The sequence below is a fragment of the Ceratotherium simum genome, chromosome 27, assembly GCF_057802395.1.
Source record: "Ceratotherium simum simum isolate JZ-2026a chromosome 27, ASM5780239v1, whole genome shotgun sequence".
Taxonomy (NCBI): Eukaryota; Metazoa; Chordata; class Mammalia; order Perissodactyla; family Rhinocerotidae; genus Ceratotherium; species Ceratotherium simum.
In genome coordinates, this window is record NC_141926.1 from 4,749,316 (window position 1) to 4,766,989 (window position 17,674).

General features: G+C 50.2%; 1 protein-coding gene across 2 annotated transcripts in view; it reads left to right on the top strand.

Annotated features, from left to right (window-relative positions):
• Nucleotides 1-214: 214 nt before the first annotated feature.
• C2CD2 (C2 calcium dependent domain containing 2) overlaps nucleotides 215-17,674 on the top strand; it is a 57,410-nt gene continuing 39,950 nt past the window's right edge. For both annotated transcript variants that reach the window (XM_004429712.3, XM_087418055.1), the window contains exons 1-2: nucleotides 215-847; nucleotides 9,746-9,844. In XM_004429712.3, the coding sequence (XP_004429769.1) occupies nucleotides 575-847; nucleotides 9,746-9,844 (372 nt within the window). In that variant the 5' untranslated portion in view covers nucleotides 215-574. The remainder of the gene's footprint in view (nucleotides 848-9,745; nucleotides 9,845-17,674) is intronic.

Genomic DNA, 17,674 nt, shown 5'->3' on the forward strand with positions numbered 1-17,674 from the left:
GCGGGATTGGGGGCCGCGGGGCCTTTAAGGGGGCGGGCGGGGCGGGCGGCGGGGGGCCGCGGCGGGGACAGCCCGGGCGCAGGGGCGGTCCAGGCCCGCCCCGGCCCCGCCCCCAGGCACGCCCCGCCCTCAGCCCGCGCCCCCTCCCCGCCCGGCGGCCCGCGCCTCCTCCGCCCGCTGCTGGGCCGCGGGCGGGACGCCCGGGGCGGCGCGCGAGGAGGAAGCGCGCCCGGCCGCGGCCCCGGGACCTGCCCAGACGCCCGAGTCTGGAACGCCGAGCGCCGCGTCCCCACTTGCCAGGTGTGCGGGCCGGAGCCGCAGTCCCGGGCCGTGGCCGTCGTGCGCCGCCCGGGCGTTTCCTCTTGCTCGCCCCGCCCGGCTTCCCGGCCTCTGGCTTCCGCGCCCGCGCCGCCAGCCTCCCGGATCCGGCCCTGCCGCGCTCCCTCCACGCCCCCCGCGAGCCCCGGCCACCCGGGAGCTGATGTCCTGAGGTCGCCGCCCGCGGGCGCTGCGCCCCGGCCCGGGAGCTGCCCTGGGAAGTTGGGGCGAGGCGCTCCGGGTATGCGCCATCACCATGTCCCGCCTGGGCTCGTGGCTCGGTGAGGTCCAGTGGCTGGTCTTGGTGTCGCTCTTCGTCGTGGCCCTGGGCACGGTTGGCCTGTACCTGGCGCAGTGGGCGCTGGCCAGGGCGCGACCCCGGCCCCCGCGGCGGGCGGCGGAGCCTGGTGAGGGCCGGCGCCCCGAGTCGGACACTCTGCTCGCCTGGATCCTGACGCTGAACAGCTGGAGGAGCCAGTGGCAGGCCGCCTGGGTGACGGCCCTGAACGATGAGGCCAGACGGAAAGGGGTGAGTTTCGGTGAGGGCGGGTCGCGCTGCGGGTTGGGGTGCCGGCGGTCAGGGCAGAGAGCTCTTCTTCCTGGGAGCCTCGCCCAGCCCTTGACTGATCCGAAGTGAGCCTTCTCCGCTGCAGAGCATCCTTGAAAGTTAGGAGAAAGACCCTGGAGAGCGGAGGACCCTTGATGGGGAGTCCAGGCAAAGGGATTCGATTTTATTCATCACCCATCAGGTGTGCCAGGCCCTGGGCTCCACCAGAGGGACAGACTGACTGTTGGAGAGATTTGCCAGAGGGGCCCATTCCCCTTCTAGCTCATACCTGCCCTTCCTGGAGTCTCAGCTGGATTATAGTGCCCAGATGAACACTTAATGCTTTTACACTTGATATACAAATAACTGTGACCCAAATATGCTTCCTCCTATAAAAATGAATTTCACCAAGAATATATTTCCAAAAGGTTTGATTCCTTGGCATATCAAATTAGTGACCATTTGTTGAGGGCCAGCCACTCTCCAGACACTGTATTGGGGCCCTTAGGTATATGTATCTCTCTGAATCCTCACAACTCCTGGGACAGAGGCATTGTCAACATTTTACAGGTGAGGAAACTGAGATCTGGAGAGGTTGAGTCACCTGCCCAAGGTCACACAGCCTGCGGGTGGCGGAGCTGGGATTTGAACCCATCTGCCTCTTGCCTCAAAGCTCAGGGGCTTCTTCCCGAACTCTGCTGCCTCACTCTTGTGCTTGTGTTTCTTCCATAGTTAAGGACTTGGTGACTTATTTTTACTTTTAAGACATCTCACTTTAATGACAAGCTCCTGACGTCTACTATTTCTAGGCATTCTGCAGGAGGAATTAGGGCCTAGTGGGTTTGGGGAAGTCCCTCCCAGCCTTTGCTGGTCCTCCTTGCTTTCAGGTGGACACATTCCTACACCTGCTCCTGCAGCTCGCTGGTGAAGCCTGTGGCCATTCCCTTTGGAGACAGAGAATGCTGCAGGTCTGGACCCATCAGCCATCACAATATCCCACAGTGGCTCCTCTGCCTGGTCTGTGTGCCATGGCCTTGACTCACATAGCTATGGATTTAAAAAACAAAAAAGCTTTGGGTGTAAATGAGCATAAATCCAACAATTCGAAAGACTCTGTTCTGAACTCTTGAAAAAATAACTGTACCTTTTAGGTGAAAAAAGGCTTCAAGGCTAGTTGACTGCTTGTCTTTGTTCCTAGAATCTGTGCCCCACTGTCCAGAGCTGGGCATCTCCTGTCCAGGGGAACCACCCCATCTCTTGAGAAAGCCCTAAAGCCACATGACCTCACTCATGGGAGCAAACACAGATTTGTTTTCCCACAAAACTGCAGTCATTGACCCCCGATTGACCTGGTGTCGTTGGCTTGGGCTCTGGGGCTGAGTCCACTGCGGGCTGGTGGTGTGAGCAGGCGCGTGCCTTGTCCCCTTCTCCTCTGTGAAATGCGAGCGAGTGTTGGGTGAATGATCTGTAGGATCCTTCTGTTCTGACGCTGGGACTCCTGACAGAGTTCCAGGTTTGGGGGCATGACCCTGCCTCCTGTAAATTTAGGATAGTCCTGCTTAAACCTTTCTGTTTCATTTCTTGATGGGCTTCAGGAAATAGGATCGCCTTAGGTACAACGCTTCCAGATTACCAGCGTGCCTGGAGTGTTGAGAGAGAAAGGAGGAAGTCCCTGCTCTGGAATTTGTCTTTGATTGGTCAGGCAAAGCTGAGAACATTGAAAAAAAATAACTGAAGGTTTCGGGCAGAAACCTTTCACCTGAAACACTTGAATCTTTGTGTGGGAGCAGGAAGGGCTCTGTGTTCAGGGAGTGGACAGAGAGATTTGGCTTCTTTGCATTTTCTCTGTTCTTTATCTGCTAGTAGCCGTCATCGGTTTTTTATTAGACATCAGTTTTTCCAGACTCCTGCCTGGAAGGGGCAATAACGTACCGGGTTCAAGCTCAGAGCAGCCGCAAGTCTTCTCTGACGGTTTTGCGTGGACGTAGAGTGGGTCTGACTGTGGTGTCAGGTGTGGACTGGTTGTGTGTGTGTGGTGTTGCTCTGCTCTCCCTGGTGCTGGAAGTGTTGCTTGATTTGAATTCCAGTGGAAGGTGTTGCAGGCAGATAGGATCTGGGTAACTTGGCTATGTGACTACTGATGTGTCACACGCGCTCCCAGTGTCCTGGGCCATCACTGTCGCGGCACTAATGACAACGTGCGTGAGCAGATGCTGGTGTTTCCTTAGTGAGTGTCTGACCCCGGCGGCCAGCCCTGCAGGAGTCTGTCTGCCCTCCCCCCAACTTGATTCCCACTAATCCTGGATCAGGGTTGACACTGCAAGCTCACTCTCGGCCCAGAGAGCCACAGCTCAGTGGCCCCCCTGTCCCTACCACGTCCTCTGATCTCTCTGCTCTGGCCAGGGAGGAGCCCACTTCTCAGCCTGTCACTGAGGGATCCAGGACACGTTGGAAGTAACTTAATCATATCCAGCATCTTCCATGCAAGGTGGAATTTTCTATCAAATGGAGGCAGTAAGTGCTCCCATTCTCGACTTCACCCCAGCTTTGTATTTTAGGACTGAAAGGAGCCCTAAATGCGTCTAGCAGAGCCCCTTCCTTCTCCAGAAGGGGAGACTGAAGCCCATGAGCTGGAGACTTGCCAGGGTCGACCTAGACCCTGGGCTGGGACATTCCCCTGTAGGAAGCAAATTAGACTTTGAGACCCAAATGTTTCCTTGAATTGAGGCCCCGCAAGAAAAGATGAAAGGGTATGATTGTGTAACGTATCATCCCTAACAATGGGGCTCGTATCTCCCAGGGTCTGAGGGTTGATCACTGACTTGTGGAGTCTCCTTTGCACCCTCGATGACCAGGGACTGTGGCAGCTCAGCTTCCTTGTGTCAGAGCCCCCCCCCCCCCTCGGATTCAGGCCCTCACTTTGTAAGTATTTTTAAATTAGACAAGATGAGAGTTGGAGAGACACGTGAGGAAATCATTGCTGCTCTGCCAGCTGGTCGGCAGATGCCAGGTGTTCAGGGAGCACAGGCGAATTGCCTAGAGAGCTTTGAAAAAAATACACATGCCTGATTCCCCCCCCACCACCACCACCAAATTCAGACTTAGTCGGCTGGGTTGGTGGGGGTGTGGGGAGCATATTGTATTTTTCACAAGTTCCCCAAGCCAGCTTCTCACTAGTGAGAAGCCACTAGATACACGTCTGTCCCGAAGCCAACCATCAGTCAGTCAATCAGAGTTCCCCTTCACCCGGCAACACGTCTCCACTCCGGTGTTACAAACACCTAATTCCAGTTGATCTGATCGCAGTTCAGTCACAGAGAACAGAAAGATTCCGGAACTGGCTCAGTTACTAGACTGGGAACTAATGCTGTATTATCCAAAGGCCAGGCTGAGGTTTTCCTTTTAGTTCCCCTGAGTTTATGTTGACATTTACAAAATAGCTTGCAGTGACAACCAGTTACCCCAGCGATGGCCCGCACCCCTCTATGGGAGGCTCTGGGATTGCTCATTCTGCAGCCTCACAGGCTCTGGAAGCCAGTGTGCTCATAGCTCAGCAACCCCTGCCCGTGGGCTGGACAGCGCTTCCCTCCCAAGCCAGATGCTGCCTGGACCACATGTGGGGAGCACTGGTCTGAGAACGAGGGTCGTGTTCTGGATTTGTCTAGAAATGAGCCACCCATGCTGGCCGAAGCCCTGGGTTAGGAGGGTCACCAAAGCAGCTTGTTTCTTTAGTCCTCTGCCCCAGGACTTTTTCAGAGGAATGTTCTAAATGCAGATGACCAAGACTGTGGGACAATTTGTGGTCTTCGTAAAAAAAAAAGGATGCTGTGTGAACTTCGAACGTATTATTAATAGCGCTGACTTGTATATGAGCTTTGGCAATTTAAAAAATAAATGGAGGAACAGGACTTCAGAGTTTTCGTATTACATAACGACCTTTGAGTGGTGCTCACCCAAATCCAAGCTTGTTGACCAACGACAGTGGCCACAATATAAGAAGTCAGTTGGTAGGAATGTGAAGGTGACCTTCAGTAAGGCCATGGATTTGCCCCTCCCTGTGTCCTCCACCATGACCCCCCCACACCAGTCTCCTGTCTGTCCGCGGACATTCAGGTTCTTTCTTGTGTGGTGCCCTCCCCCAGGTCATTCCTTTTGTCTCCAACACTTACTGAACCTTTCTCCTTATTTAACTTCTGTAAATCTTTCAGGTCTCAGCTCAGAGGTCCCCTATCCTCCTGTTCTGCGAGGATGCTGCCCCACCCCCATCCTGGGGGTGTCCCCGCATCGGCACCTTGTGGTCCCTTGTGCCCTCATCAGCTCCCGGGATTGTGAACTGGGCCAGAGCCCGGTGACACAGGCACAGCCGTCCAGGCACAGCCGACCGGGTGCCCGGCGCAAGGCTGGCTCGAGCAGGCGGCGGTCTGGGGGATGAATGACAGGCCTTGTTAGAAACTTGTCGCTGGAGGGGGAGAAACGGTGGCAACGTGCTTGCCGGTCTGGACATGGGCCTGCCCTGCTTGGGAGCCTGCCAGGCCTGGGCAAAACAAGCTTTTAATGTGCTTTGTTTTTCACTTCTAAAGAAGCAACATTAAAGGAGGCTCGCTGATGACTTTGCAAATTGTCTGTGCAAAGCCCAGGAATAGGCGCCAGTTCAGGTTGTTCTATGCTCCCGCTCATTCTCCCAATGAGACAGGAATTCAGGGGAAGGAAGAGTGGGTGTAGTGTTAACGTCAACTAAAATGCAGCCAAAGCTAACTTCCACTCCCGAGGCCCGCTCCTAGGTTGCTGAGGAGGGAGGGGACTTCTTGAGCCGCTTGGAAGAGCTTGTGTTCACAGCTTCGGCTGGAAGGCAGCTCTGGGGCTGTGTGACCTTGGGCAAGTCCTGACTTCTCTGTGCTTTATCTGTAGAGGGGGATAACTTTGGGATCAATGCAGAAAACAGCATCCACTCCGGATGAGGTATCTGTGTGAGGCATTTAGCAAATAATGAGTCAATAAAGGTGGGCTGTTCTCTTGTAGTCTCCTTTTTTTTTAACTTTTTATTTTTTACTGCTTTTAGATTTATAGAAAAGTTGCAAAAATAATTCAGCGAGTTTCCGTACATTCCTCACCCAGCCTTACATAACCATAGCACAATAATCAGAACCAAGAAATTAACATTGTTACTATAATTGCACAATGTTAATTGTTACTACAATTGCACAATGTTACTATAATTCGTAGTACAATGAAATTAACATTGGCTCGTGCCTTTAAACTGAAGAGCTTATTGGAATTTCACAGGTTATCCTCCAGTATCCTTTTCTTGTTCCAGGGTCCCATTCAGGTCCCACACGGCGTTGAATCCTTGCTTCTCCGTAGTTTCCCGAGGTCTATAACAGTTTCCCAGTCTTTCCTTGTTTCTCCTGACCTTGATAACTTGGAAGAGTATTGATTGTTATTTTGCCAAAAGTCCCTCAATGTGGTGTTTTCACACAATTGGACTGAGGTCATACAAAACCACAGAAATGATGTGCCCCTTTTAGTGTACGTGTCACGGGATTCGTGATGTCAGTGTAACCTACTGCTGGGGACGTTGGCCTCGACCCCTTGGGGAGGGTGGTTTCTCCTGGTTCCTCTTCTTCCATCTTATGTCTCCTCTTACATCTTTCCCCCTGTAGTTAACGGATATCTTGGGGAGATACTTTGAGACCATATAAATCCTGTTACTCCTCCGAGTTTTGCTCACCGATTCTCCGTCCACGTATATCTAGTCTGCAATAATTCCTTCTGTGGAGTTTGCTTAATGATGATTTTCTGTTCCTCTCTCTCCTCATTGGAATTCTACTGCAAGAAAGAGCTGCCACTTTTCCTCCATCTATATATTTCATTGATTATTTACATCAATATGAACTCATGGATATTTATTTTATTCCATGGGTTATAATCCAATACTATTGCTATTTATTTTATTGTTCTTGTTTTGGCGGCTAGGAGCACTTTCAGTAGTAGCCTGTTCTGTTCTTCCATCAAGATACGTGTATATAGATAGCACTTCCTTACTTTATGGTTCCACGAGATGTTTGTTCTAGACTCATCTTCTATTTTCCCCTCTCCCAGCCCTGGATTCAGCCACTTCTCCAAGCAGCCCTGCTTCCTTGTGCTGGAGAAGTGTTTAGAATCCAAGATCTGGGCACTGGGTGGGCTCATTACTGCTGGTGTCTCATTGCTTCTAGACCTTTTTAGTGGACAGACCTAGGAAAAATGTCTTATACTAACACGCTCACATACACACGTTCTGCATTTCTCTATCTTTCTGTAGCTTCAAAACCATGACTTTATACTGATAAACCTTGGATTCCAGGTCAACAGCACGGAGTTCATTTTAGCCTTCCCCTTTCCTTATTTTTAACTTCCTTCTCCAAGAGTGAGGCCTCTGGTACTCACTGGTACTGGTGCTCACTGTCTGTAACATTTATTATTTGGTGATTTCTGGTATATACATAAAGTAGTTTCTGAATTGCTGACCCATACCCCTGTGAGAAACACACTTACTGACCAGATTATGCATTTGTGTGTGGTCAGGATATTATTTTCCAAAGTTTCTTAGGTTCGGTGTGTGTTTCCCACCCCTTCAGGGTGGTTGTGTCATTCATTTGTAATGTGGTTAGGTTCGTTTCTTGGTGTTTGTATTCCATCTGGGGTTCCTCCCACATTCTGATTAAAAAAAAAAAATCCGTCTTTACCCAGTGATTTGGGAAGTCACCTTTGTCATGTATGGTTTCCACGTGTATTTGGGTCTGTTCTGGACTTTGGTTTCTAGCCCACTAGTCTGCTTGTGTGTTCATGCACCAGTACCACACGGTTTGAATCATGGAGGTTCTGTAGTGTGTCTTAATGTCTTGTAGGGCTAGTCTCTCTGGTTTTCCTTTTTCAGTGTTTTCCTGGTAGTGCCTGCATGTTGCTTTGCTGTGTGGATGTAAAATCTTGCTTTAGTCTAAGAAGGGTAGAGCCTGGAATGGGGGCTGTCAGCACACAGACAGAGTGTGGGAGATGCAGAAGTCTGGGGTTGTGTGCTATGCACATGCTGGACTTCTGAAGCTCAAGGATTAGGCAGTCAGAAAGAGAATCTCGGGGTCCTAATTTTTACTTAATAATTTATTTCCTTTGTGAGACCACCCCTTGACATTAAATTTCCCAGCAGAATCTTTTCAAGGCTTTAATCCCAACGACACCATAGGTAAGAAAGGACAGACCGCATCTACTGATGCCTAGGGACAGTGAGGCAATGTCCAGGCTGCTTACGGCAACGCTGTATCTTTTGGCTGGTACAGAAGGTACATTGTTTCACCACGCAGTCCCGCAGCTGGAAGCTCTCCTGCTGATGGGTCGCTTCCCTGCCTGGCGCTGAGCTCTGTGCCGGGTGCTGTTCTCTCAGCCGGCCACACATGGAACCGTGTCATCCCCAAACTCATGGTGTGCCCCTGGCCAGCAGGTCACACCAAAACAAGCTCCAGCCGTGGAGAATGTAGGCAGAGCAGCCCCGAAACCGGGATTTCATCACTCTTGAGAAGTAGATTTAATTCTCCCCTGATGATTTCTAGGGGATGAGATAGATGTTGCAAAAACAGGGTGAGGTTAGATGCACGTAAATAAAATGTTCTTTGCCTTTTAGGTTTGCTCTCCATCGTTGAAATAGCCCCATGACAACCCCATTGTTTGTTCATTTGTGCTGCGCTTGCCAGAAGAGCTTCGGGGCTGTTTTGCACCATTTTTATCCCTCCACCCTTGACCACGCCTCATGGTTGAAACCAGCTCCCCACAAGGGAGCCTCTGAAGTAGATGAGATATGGTGGGAAGTTGTGGGGCTGAATTTCTTTTTTAAACACCGAATCAGAGCTTACTCAACTATAATGTACTTGACTATAATTCCTACAGCATGTCAGGAAAAGAGTTTAAGAAGAGTTTCATTCCAGGGTCGTGTTGTTGACATAAGTGTCTGGTCTCTTAAGATAACTTACTTTTAAAAGGCCGAGACCTGGTTGGCTATCTAGACCCTCATTTGTTCCTTTATCAAACATCAGTCTTGTAGCCTTGTGGTCACATTGGTTTACTTGCAAATCTCTCATTTGGAGATTTTTAATCGCAAGAAGCAAAACAGATGGAGGCTGACTTAAGCCATGGAGGAATTTACTGGGAGGGTGCAGGGGGATGCACAGAGCTGAAGGGAGAGTTGACCAGGAGGCTCTGGGGGGCATGAGCCCGGCAGCTCTGGAGGTCTTCGAAGCAGAGGCTTAGGAACCCGCTTCTCTGACACAGCCACTGGGCTGGCTCATTTCCAGCCAAAGAATCTCAAATTCCAGGGAGAGGTGGCCAGCCCTTGGGGGTTCCTGTCCACCCACCATTTGGGTGGTGGGAGAAAAGAAGGGGGTGTCTTAAGTAACATTGCCAGCAACCACGGGAGCAGGGAGAGGGCTCTCCCCAGAGGAAGGGAGGACACAGCCCTGGAACCTGCCCAGATACTGTGCTCACCCTGCAGACCCCCAGACCAGCACGAGCCTGGGCTTCTTGCCTTAAGTTGCAAACGTGAGGATTCCAAACACCCTTCACCATCTTTATTGCGATGTCTTTGGTTTTGTTTCTTCGTTCTCCATTTTCCATCCTTCTCCCTTAACAGAACCCTGCTCCTGAGTGCGATTCGTCATGAGCTGGTCCATGGGTGCGTGAACTACTGCTATTTGACCAGTGAGGCTATTTAGAAGCTCAGATTTAACTAAAAGCAATTGTATTACATTTTCTTAGATTTGCAGAGCTTTGTAGCAAGTATACAATTTTCTTCAAAAAGCAGGCGCTCCCTCCTCCCCCGTACATGCGTCTCCTCATTGTGCTTTTCTGTTCCAGGGCCCGCTGCTCCTTTCCTTTGAGGAGGACCCGCTGCAGCCGCCCCTGGAGCTGGCGGTGCAGCAAGTCTGGAGTGTGGCCAGGTCAGCCCAGGAGAAGGTGAGCTGGGGGCACGGTCACCTGCGGTGGGCCTCTCCTTACCGAGGAAGCAAATTTAAAGCTGGGGTGGGGGAATTTATTCTGTCTTAGAATTATTAAAAATGCCCTTACATCAAAAAAAAAAAAAAAAAAAAGGGGTCTGCTCCATCAACTGATAAATAGGTAAATAAAATGTGGTATATCCATATAATGGAATATTATTTGGCCTTAAAAAGGAATGAAATTCTGATGTATGCTACCACATGGATGAGCCTCGAAGCCATTATGCTCAGTGAAAGAAGCCAGACACAAAAGGTCACATATTGTATGATTCCATTGATATGAAATATGCAGGATAGAGAAATCTATAGAGGCAGAAAGTAGATTAGTGGTTGCCAGGGGCTGGGTGGAAGTAGTGTTTAAGGGGAAATGGAGAATGACTGCTAATCGGTACAGGGTTTCTTTTTGGGGTGATGAAAATGTTCTAAAAACGATGGTGGTGATGGTTGTCCAAGTTTGTGGAGTGTAGTTTAAAAACAGTTTAATTGTACAGTTTAAATGGGTGAATTATGTGGTATGTGAATTGTATCTCAGTAAAATATATATATATTCTGCAACATGATATATAAATTTGAGCCCCTTAGATATTATGTAGAGCTCGTTTTACAGTTGCTAATGGTTCACAGGCTAAAGTTACTTATAAGACTAGTCAAATACCATTAATGATTTTGAAGATTTTTTTAAATGAAAAGTGTCGGTAAAAAGCCTAAGAAACTTTCTCTTAAATATAAGGCTTACCCTTGTATCTGTCTTTGTTTTGTTATCAAGTTAAATGCATACCAGTTAGCAGACAGGAGGGGACGCCTGTGTGACCCCAGGTCGAGAAGGAGCATTGCCATACCCCACCCCATATATCTCCTCCCTGTCTCAGCTAGAGTATTATTCGTGCGTTTAAAACGTTTATCATTTTGTACATACAATTTTACAATAGGCTTTCTCCTTATAGAACATGGGGATTTTAAGATTCATCTAGGTTGGTTTGTGTGGCTCTAGTTCACTTGCTTTAACTACAGTCCAGGATTCTGGATGGACCCGGGCTTCTTTCTCCATCTGCGATTGATGGATAATTGGGTTGTTTTCTCTTTTTCACAAGTACAACCAAGCTGCACTGACCCCGCATGTTTACCATCTGCTAACTCGTCAGGCACAAGTATGGGAGTGTCTCAAGGGCAGGCATGGAATTGCTAGGTTGTATGTGTGCATGATTCAGCTGACCAAGTGTTCCAGAATTGGTCACCAAAGTGCTTACTGTGCCCTGGCAGCATAGGAGAGCTCTCTTTCCCCATCTCGTTGCCAATACTGGAGTCACACGCTATATAATCCCTGTAACAGGTGTGGGGAAGTCCCTGGAAGATATTGGGGTTACAGGAGGAAACTGGGGCAACAATGCAGGATGTTAAGACCAGCACGGCCCATAGAGCTGGAAGGGGCAGGGCGAGCAGATGGTCCAGTGCCCGAGTTTCATAGACTGGGGGCCTGAGGCACAGACCCCTGCAGGCTGACTCACCAGAGCCCCCCTGCTTGGGAAGTGCCTCCTGGTGCAGCCAGCACCCTCCCTGTTATTGACAAATAGGGACCGAATCCCTTTGTGGTGCACGGTTTCTGTTTGGTGTTTTCTGACACTGTCCCAATTAAGAGAGGACAGGGCTGGCCTGGAGGTGAAGAAGAGGAGGGAACAGAGATTGGAAAGAGCAATAGACCATTTTTAAGGGTCTTGATATATAGTGCCAGCAAAGCAGCCTGAGAAAGTGGATGGTTAAACTGTGTTTATTTTAGCACAGTTACAGAAATAGTGCTTGCTCATTAAAAAGTTAAACACGATATAGAAGTGTATACACTTTTTTAAAAAAGGCCTGCCGTCTCCTTCCCTGCACTTAGCCCTCCTCCCTCTGTGCCCCTGCCCCGATGGGCCTGCTGCCCGCTGTCCACAGTGTATTCTCGGGAGCTTTTTATCAACCACAGACAGATAGAAAAGTGCACACAGGGTCTTGTTTTGATTTCCAAGTTTCTTCATAGTTCTTGACTTTTGTGTTTTCTTGGCCAAGTGAGGAAATGAGAAGTTGTGGTTGCCTTGTCATGCTGTGGCCAATGCTGTGCTCTCAGACAAGCTGGCGGCCGGGCCGGTGGAGAGGCCCCTTGACCCCTGAGTGGTGTGGGAAAGCAGGTCCCAGTGGGTTTTGAGTGTCATGGTCCTGGGTCTTGTGCATGCCCATAATTGGGGAGCACCCCGTTGGGATCTGCCTGGCTCCTGGGAAGTTGGGGGTAGGACACCTCCGGGTTCTTGGATCCTGTACACGGCCTTCTCCATTCTTGGACGAGCGTCTTGGCCGACCACGCCGCCTTTCAGGGCGCCTTTTTGCAAAGGAATCGAGGCAGGCAAATCAGAGTTTCTCTGATGAATGTGTCCCCGGTGGGAGGTTCCTTAACTTCCATGCATTCAATGAGGATGAGAACACAGTGAAGCCTCTCTTTACTGTTGTGCCAGGAGCTAGTGTTCTTGAACTGCCGTATGGGGCAGGATGCCTACAACGGCGTCTTGCTCCTTTTAGGATCTAAACCACACAGCCCCATGGCTTCAGAACTTATACTGAATCCTAGGTCAGCATCGTCATGCACTCTCTCTGCTCTGCGTCATTCTTGGGAAGGAAAAAACTATAACAGAATGTGAGGACTGCAAATAAAAGTTATAAAAGAAATACACACTTGTGACTCAAGGACATTACCCCTCCCCTTTCTAAGCTCCCTCCATAACCTCAGCTTGTATCTTTCTCGTTTCTCTGACTCAGCCCCAGCAAGGGACGTGTGGATGGCATTTGAGCTAATGATAGGGACGAGTCCGCCTGGACCCAGGGGGTCTAGTATGTAGTCACGTCTTTGATCAACTAGAGGAGAATGGGGCTCTGGTCTCTCTTTGTGAGCATCTTCCTGCCTCGTGTTTGGTCTAGAGTCTCCCTGCGGGACCCTCACGGAACAGAACCCGGCCTGCACTGCTCTCTCGGTGCCCTGTGCTTGGACTTTCTCCTGCAACCTCTGAAGACCCCCGTGTGCCAGAGTAATCGCCTGCGCAAATATCTGGCTCTTCAGCAATCCACCCCTGTGTCCTACACAGAGAGTGGGGTCTTGCATAGCTTAGAGCAGTCAGAGTCGTCTTGCAGGACCCAGGAGAGGTGCAGAATCCACACCCTGCCAGCCTTGGTTGCATCAGGAGCAGTCTGATTACTCACAACGCTGCTGACACCAGATATGTGGGTTTTTTCTTCTACCCAACAAGCGACTCTTCAACCCCCTGGACACGAGCTGGGTGTTCAACCATTCAGTTCGATTCTGGCACTAACTACCTGGAGTCAGCACAGACCCCACAGGCTAAGGGCTCAGCCCCACAAGACTGCCCCCCAATTCAGACACCAATCCCAAGTCTGGGCCACCTGTACTTCTGACCGCTTGGCTGTAAAGTTGGGGGTTCCCGCAACCCCCTCCTCAGGTTTGATAATTTGCTAGAATAGCTCATAGAACTCAGGAAAAGAGTTTACTTACTATTACCAGTTTATAATAAAGGACACAACTCAGGAACAGTCAAATGGAGGAGATGCACCGGGCAGGGTTAGGGAGACAGGGCGTGGAACTTCCGTGCCCTCTCCAGGCGCCCCGCCCTCCCAGCACCTCCACGTGTTGACCATCCCAGAAGCTCTCTGAACCCCATTGTTTAAGGGTTTTTATGGAGGTTCCATTCCATAGGCATGATGGATTAAATCACTGGCCATTGGTGACTGATTCAATCTCTAGCCCCTCTGCCCTCCCCGGAGGTCAGAGATCAGCAGTGGGGCTGGAAGTTCCAACCGTCCAATCATGCCTTGGTCTTTCTGGTGACCAGCCCCCATCCTGAAGTTATCTAGGGGCCCGCAGCCACCAGTCATCTCCTTAGCACACAGAAGACACTCTTATCACTCCAGACAGTCCAACGGTTTTAGAGCTGTGTGCCAGGAACTGGGGACGAAGATCAAATATTTATTTATCCCAGGCAGCAGGCCCTGCAGAGGTCGTGGCCTTTTCCTAAGGGGATTCTCGCGGGTGCAGAAAGCCTGTGCTTGCCTGGCAGGGCATCTTTCCAGATGGCGACTGGAAGCATCCCTGTGACCAGGGCTCATTGTGTGCAGACACATGCTCTGCCCGGGCCAGGTGGCAGGACCCAGTGAGGGCTCTGTCGTCCGGAGAGGCCCTCTCGGTGGGGCACTCTGCACGGAAGAAGGCATCACCTTACACTTCTCCAGGGGCTGTCTCGGCCGTCTCTTCCAGGCTCAGCACGCACCGGGTACACTGACTTCTCCCAGACTGTAGTTATGCTCTGACACGAGAATGAGCTTTCTGTCTGCGTTCTCCTTTCTCACGTTCTGGGAGAGGTTTGCTCCAGAATGTTTGACCCAGAAAAGGAAACCTTTATTTCTCTGTCGCAAGTGGCCCGAGAGCCGGCTCCTGCCCTGCAGCATGCAGCAATGGCCCTTCCATGGCATGTCTGCGGGTTTGGAAGCTCCCCACTCAGCTCCGTGGAGGCGTGAGGTCTATGAGGGTAGCCTGGAAGCTCACTGCACGGGAACCAGGGTTTTGGGGGCTGTGCTGTGATAGGCGCCACCGAGAGCGCCATGCATTTCCTTTAGGAAGCGTGACAAGTGTCTCTTTGAACATAACATTTATTGGGAAAGCTTTCCAGTGCCAGCAGGGGCCGCAGCTGGTGCTGGGAGCAATCTTTGGGGACTGCGAGCGATGTTGGCTTTCTTGGTGTGAGGCCAGGTGTCCTGTGAAAAGCATTAATTATCTCCATTTTCAGTGCCATTTGTAAATTAATAGAGGCTTCTAATGGCGTAATGATCTACTGTAGGTTCAAGTTGTAAATAAACGTAATAACCCACCCAGCACGGAGATAGGCCCGGCTCGTGTCTCAGGGCTCGGCTGGCTGGATCTGAGCTTGTTTGGGGGGCACTTCCTTCTCTCGCTGAGCCGCAGCGTCTGTGTCTTAAAGTAAGAGTCCCTCCCTGGTGGGGGTCTGGGGAGAATGAGGGCTCCAGCCTGTGCAGTACCCCACAGGACGCAGCTCCTGAGGCTCGCGGGTGTGACCAGGCCTGGGCGATAGGCTCGTGTCCATTCTCATAGTGCTCACGACACTCCTCTGCCCGAACAAGTATCCTGCCCACTGGACAGAGGAGGAAACTGAGGCAGAGAGAGGCTATGTGACTTGGCCAAGGTGACTAAGAGCACCTAAGGAGCAGAGGCTGGAATTGAACCTAAGCTGGCCTCCAGAAATGAGCTCCAACCACGGCACGCCATAAACAGTGCTGTTACTATTATTTTGACTTTTTTACTATTATTATTATTTCATTTAAGCTCCCACTCCCACTCCCATCATGAAAGAGACAATGAAGACCGGGAAAAGAGAAGTAAAAGGTGCTAACCAGCCTTTGCTTCTGTGAAACCATAGCAACAAGCAGAACTCAGGCAATTGCGTGGAATTTCCCCCCAAATCTCCTTCTATGTTGCATGTGGGAACCCCACGGCCGTCACTGGGTGTGTATTGTGTATTGTGTGCACATGCTTTTTTTCTATCTAAGGCTGTCTGTTTTACATTTATATACTGAAATACACTCTGAGAGCTTCTGGGGTCTCCTCTGCTCTTTCCAGACTTTGGTGGGCCCCTTGGTTTGCAAGGGTACCATGATCCAACATCCAGGATGTCTCTCTAGTTGAGAATAGAACACTTGGTTCACTGGTTTTTTTTTTTTTTTTGCTTTGCCTGACTTGAAATTCCAGGTACCCCATTAACCTGGTATGTATGCAAAAATGCTGTTAGGTGGTGGAATTGTCTTGACGTGAGATCTTTCCAAGGGCAGGCACAAGATGCCTCATGGGAGGCCCCGCCCTCTGAGACCCAGTGTGGATGCCACCCCTGAATGGGAGCAATGCCTCCCTGGAGGGCCACCTTTTTTTTTTGGTTACAGTGTGTGAAATTCTGGGCTGAGGGTACAGCCTGACTTCGCCTAGGGAAGACAGGGTAAAAGAACCCACGGGCAAGCTGTGGTTTTGTCTGAGGTTGGAATACCGGCAGTGGCATTTGGGGTAGATGTGGCAGCAACCTGGCCCCAGGCAGGGAGCACTGACAGCCAGCCTGGAAGAAACCCAGTTGCCTCCCACCTTCATTTTACAGGAAATGTTTTGCACATGTCTTTTAATACGTAGAGTTGATGAAAGAGAACAACACGTTCACAAGCAGATTTTTAAGCTAAGGCATGCCCACATGAAATCATAATATGTAGTAACAATACCTCCGGGTAGTGTAATGTTACTGAAAAGCCTCCTGTTCATTTTGAAGTGTCACAACAAGAGAAGGGATGGAGAGTGTTGCTGGGGGTGGCGTGTCGGACTCCGTGCAGTCCAAGGCACACCCCTCGAGTACAACAGAATAGACCATCTACCCAGCATTCCTTGAGTTTGGCTGCCGTCTTGTTTCCAGCATTTTTCATCTCAGTCCACTGGGAGAGTCCCGTATAAAAATACATCTTCAGGGGCCGGCCCCATGGCGTAGCAGTTAAGTTCAGTGTGCTCCACTTCAGCAGTCCAGGTTTGCGGGTTTGGATCCCAGGCGCAGACCTACTCCACTCGTCAGCCATGCTGTGGCGGTGAGCCGCATACAAGGTAGAGGAAGACTGACAAGGATGTTAGCTCAGGGCAAATCTTCCTCAGCACACACACAAAAAATACATCTTCAGCCATAGATTGTGAACATGTGGGCAAATAGGATTGACTATGTTCTGATAATATTTAGCCCTAATGGATTTTACTTTTTAAACTGAGTCTCTGCTCCAGAGTAGAAATAATATTTTATATCAGATTTGCGCTGTCTTGAATATTTACAGAGGCAAGCCTAGATTGAAGAGGTGGGAGGGCAGTCTGATTGGGAACTCTGAATGATTAGTGAAGGGTCTTTGCTTCCATTTTGTTTTGGAGTTCTTTCCTCAGGATGTTAAGTAGTGATTAAAGTGAAAAATATTCAATGACATAAACCTTTCAGATGCGTGTTCTCGGCTGTGTTCCTAGTTCTTTTGGAGACAAAAGTAATTAAATTATTTCTGGTTCTCTAGAGTGTTCTAAGAGAAGAAGGAGCTGAGACAGCTGTACAAGAAGCTTAATTGCAAAGGAAAGTGGAAAGAGTGTGGTGAGATTGGAAGATATTAGAGGACTTGCTCATTGGCAAGAGCAAACTTGGGAGGACCTAAGCTGGGAATTCTGTGGCCCGGCTTCTGAGTCTTAACAAAAGCATGTAGTTTCAAGATAAGATCTGTTTGCATAGGTGTGTGACTATTCGAGGTTAAGGTCTTGAAGCTGGAGGGAGCACAAAACACCGTGAATGGGGGCCTCGCCCCTCTATTCCGACTGCGCAGGTTATAATGAAGCATGCTCTCTTTCACCCTGATGATGCTTCCTTCCCTCGGCCGCCTTCTCTCTGGATCCATGGGGGTGGGCCAGCGATGTCCTGACCCTTCACCTGTCAGCCCAGCTGCTCCTTGTGCTCAAGACTTCCACCTTTGGGACCCTCACCACGTATGGCCCACCCCCCATAATACGCCCTCCTTATGTAGAGAGGAGGGGGGTTTGTCTGAATACACAGTGCAGCCTCTGTTGGTGATTTTGAAACGGTTTATGTAATCAAGGAGTTCTGCGCTTGCTTTAGAAAAAAGAAAATCTCGAGGAAAGCAGGTGGGTTCCTGGCTGGTTGTTTTCAAGGGAGTTTCTTCCTGTGGTTGC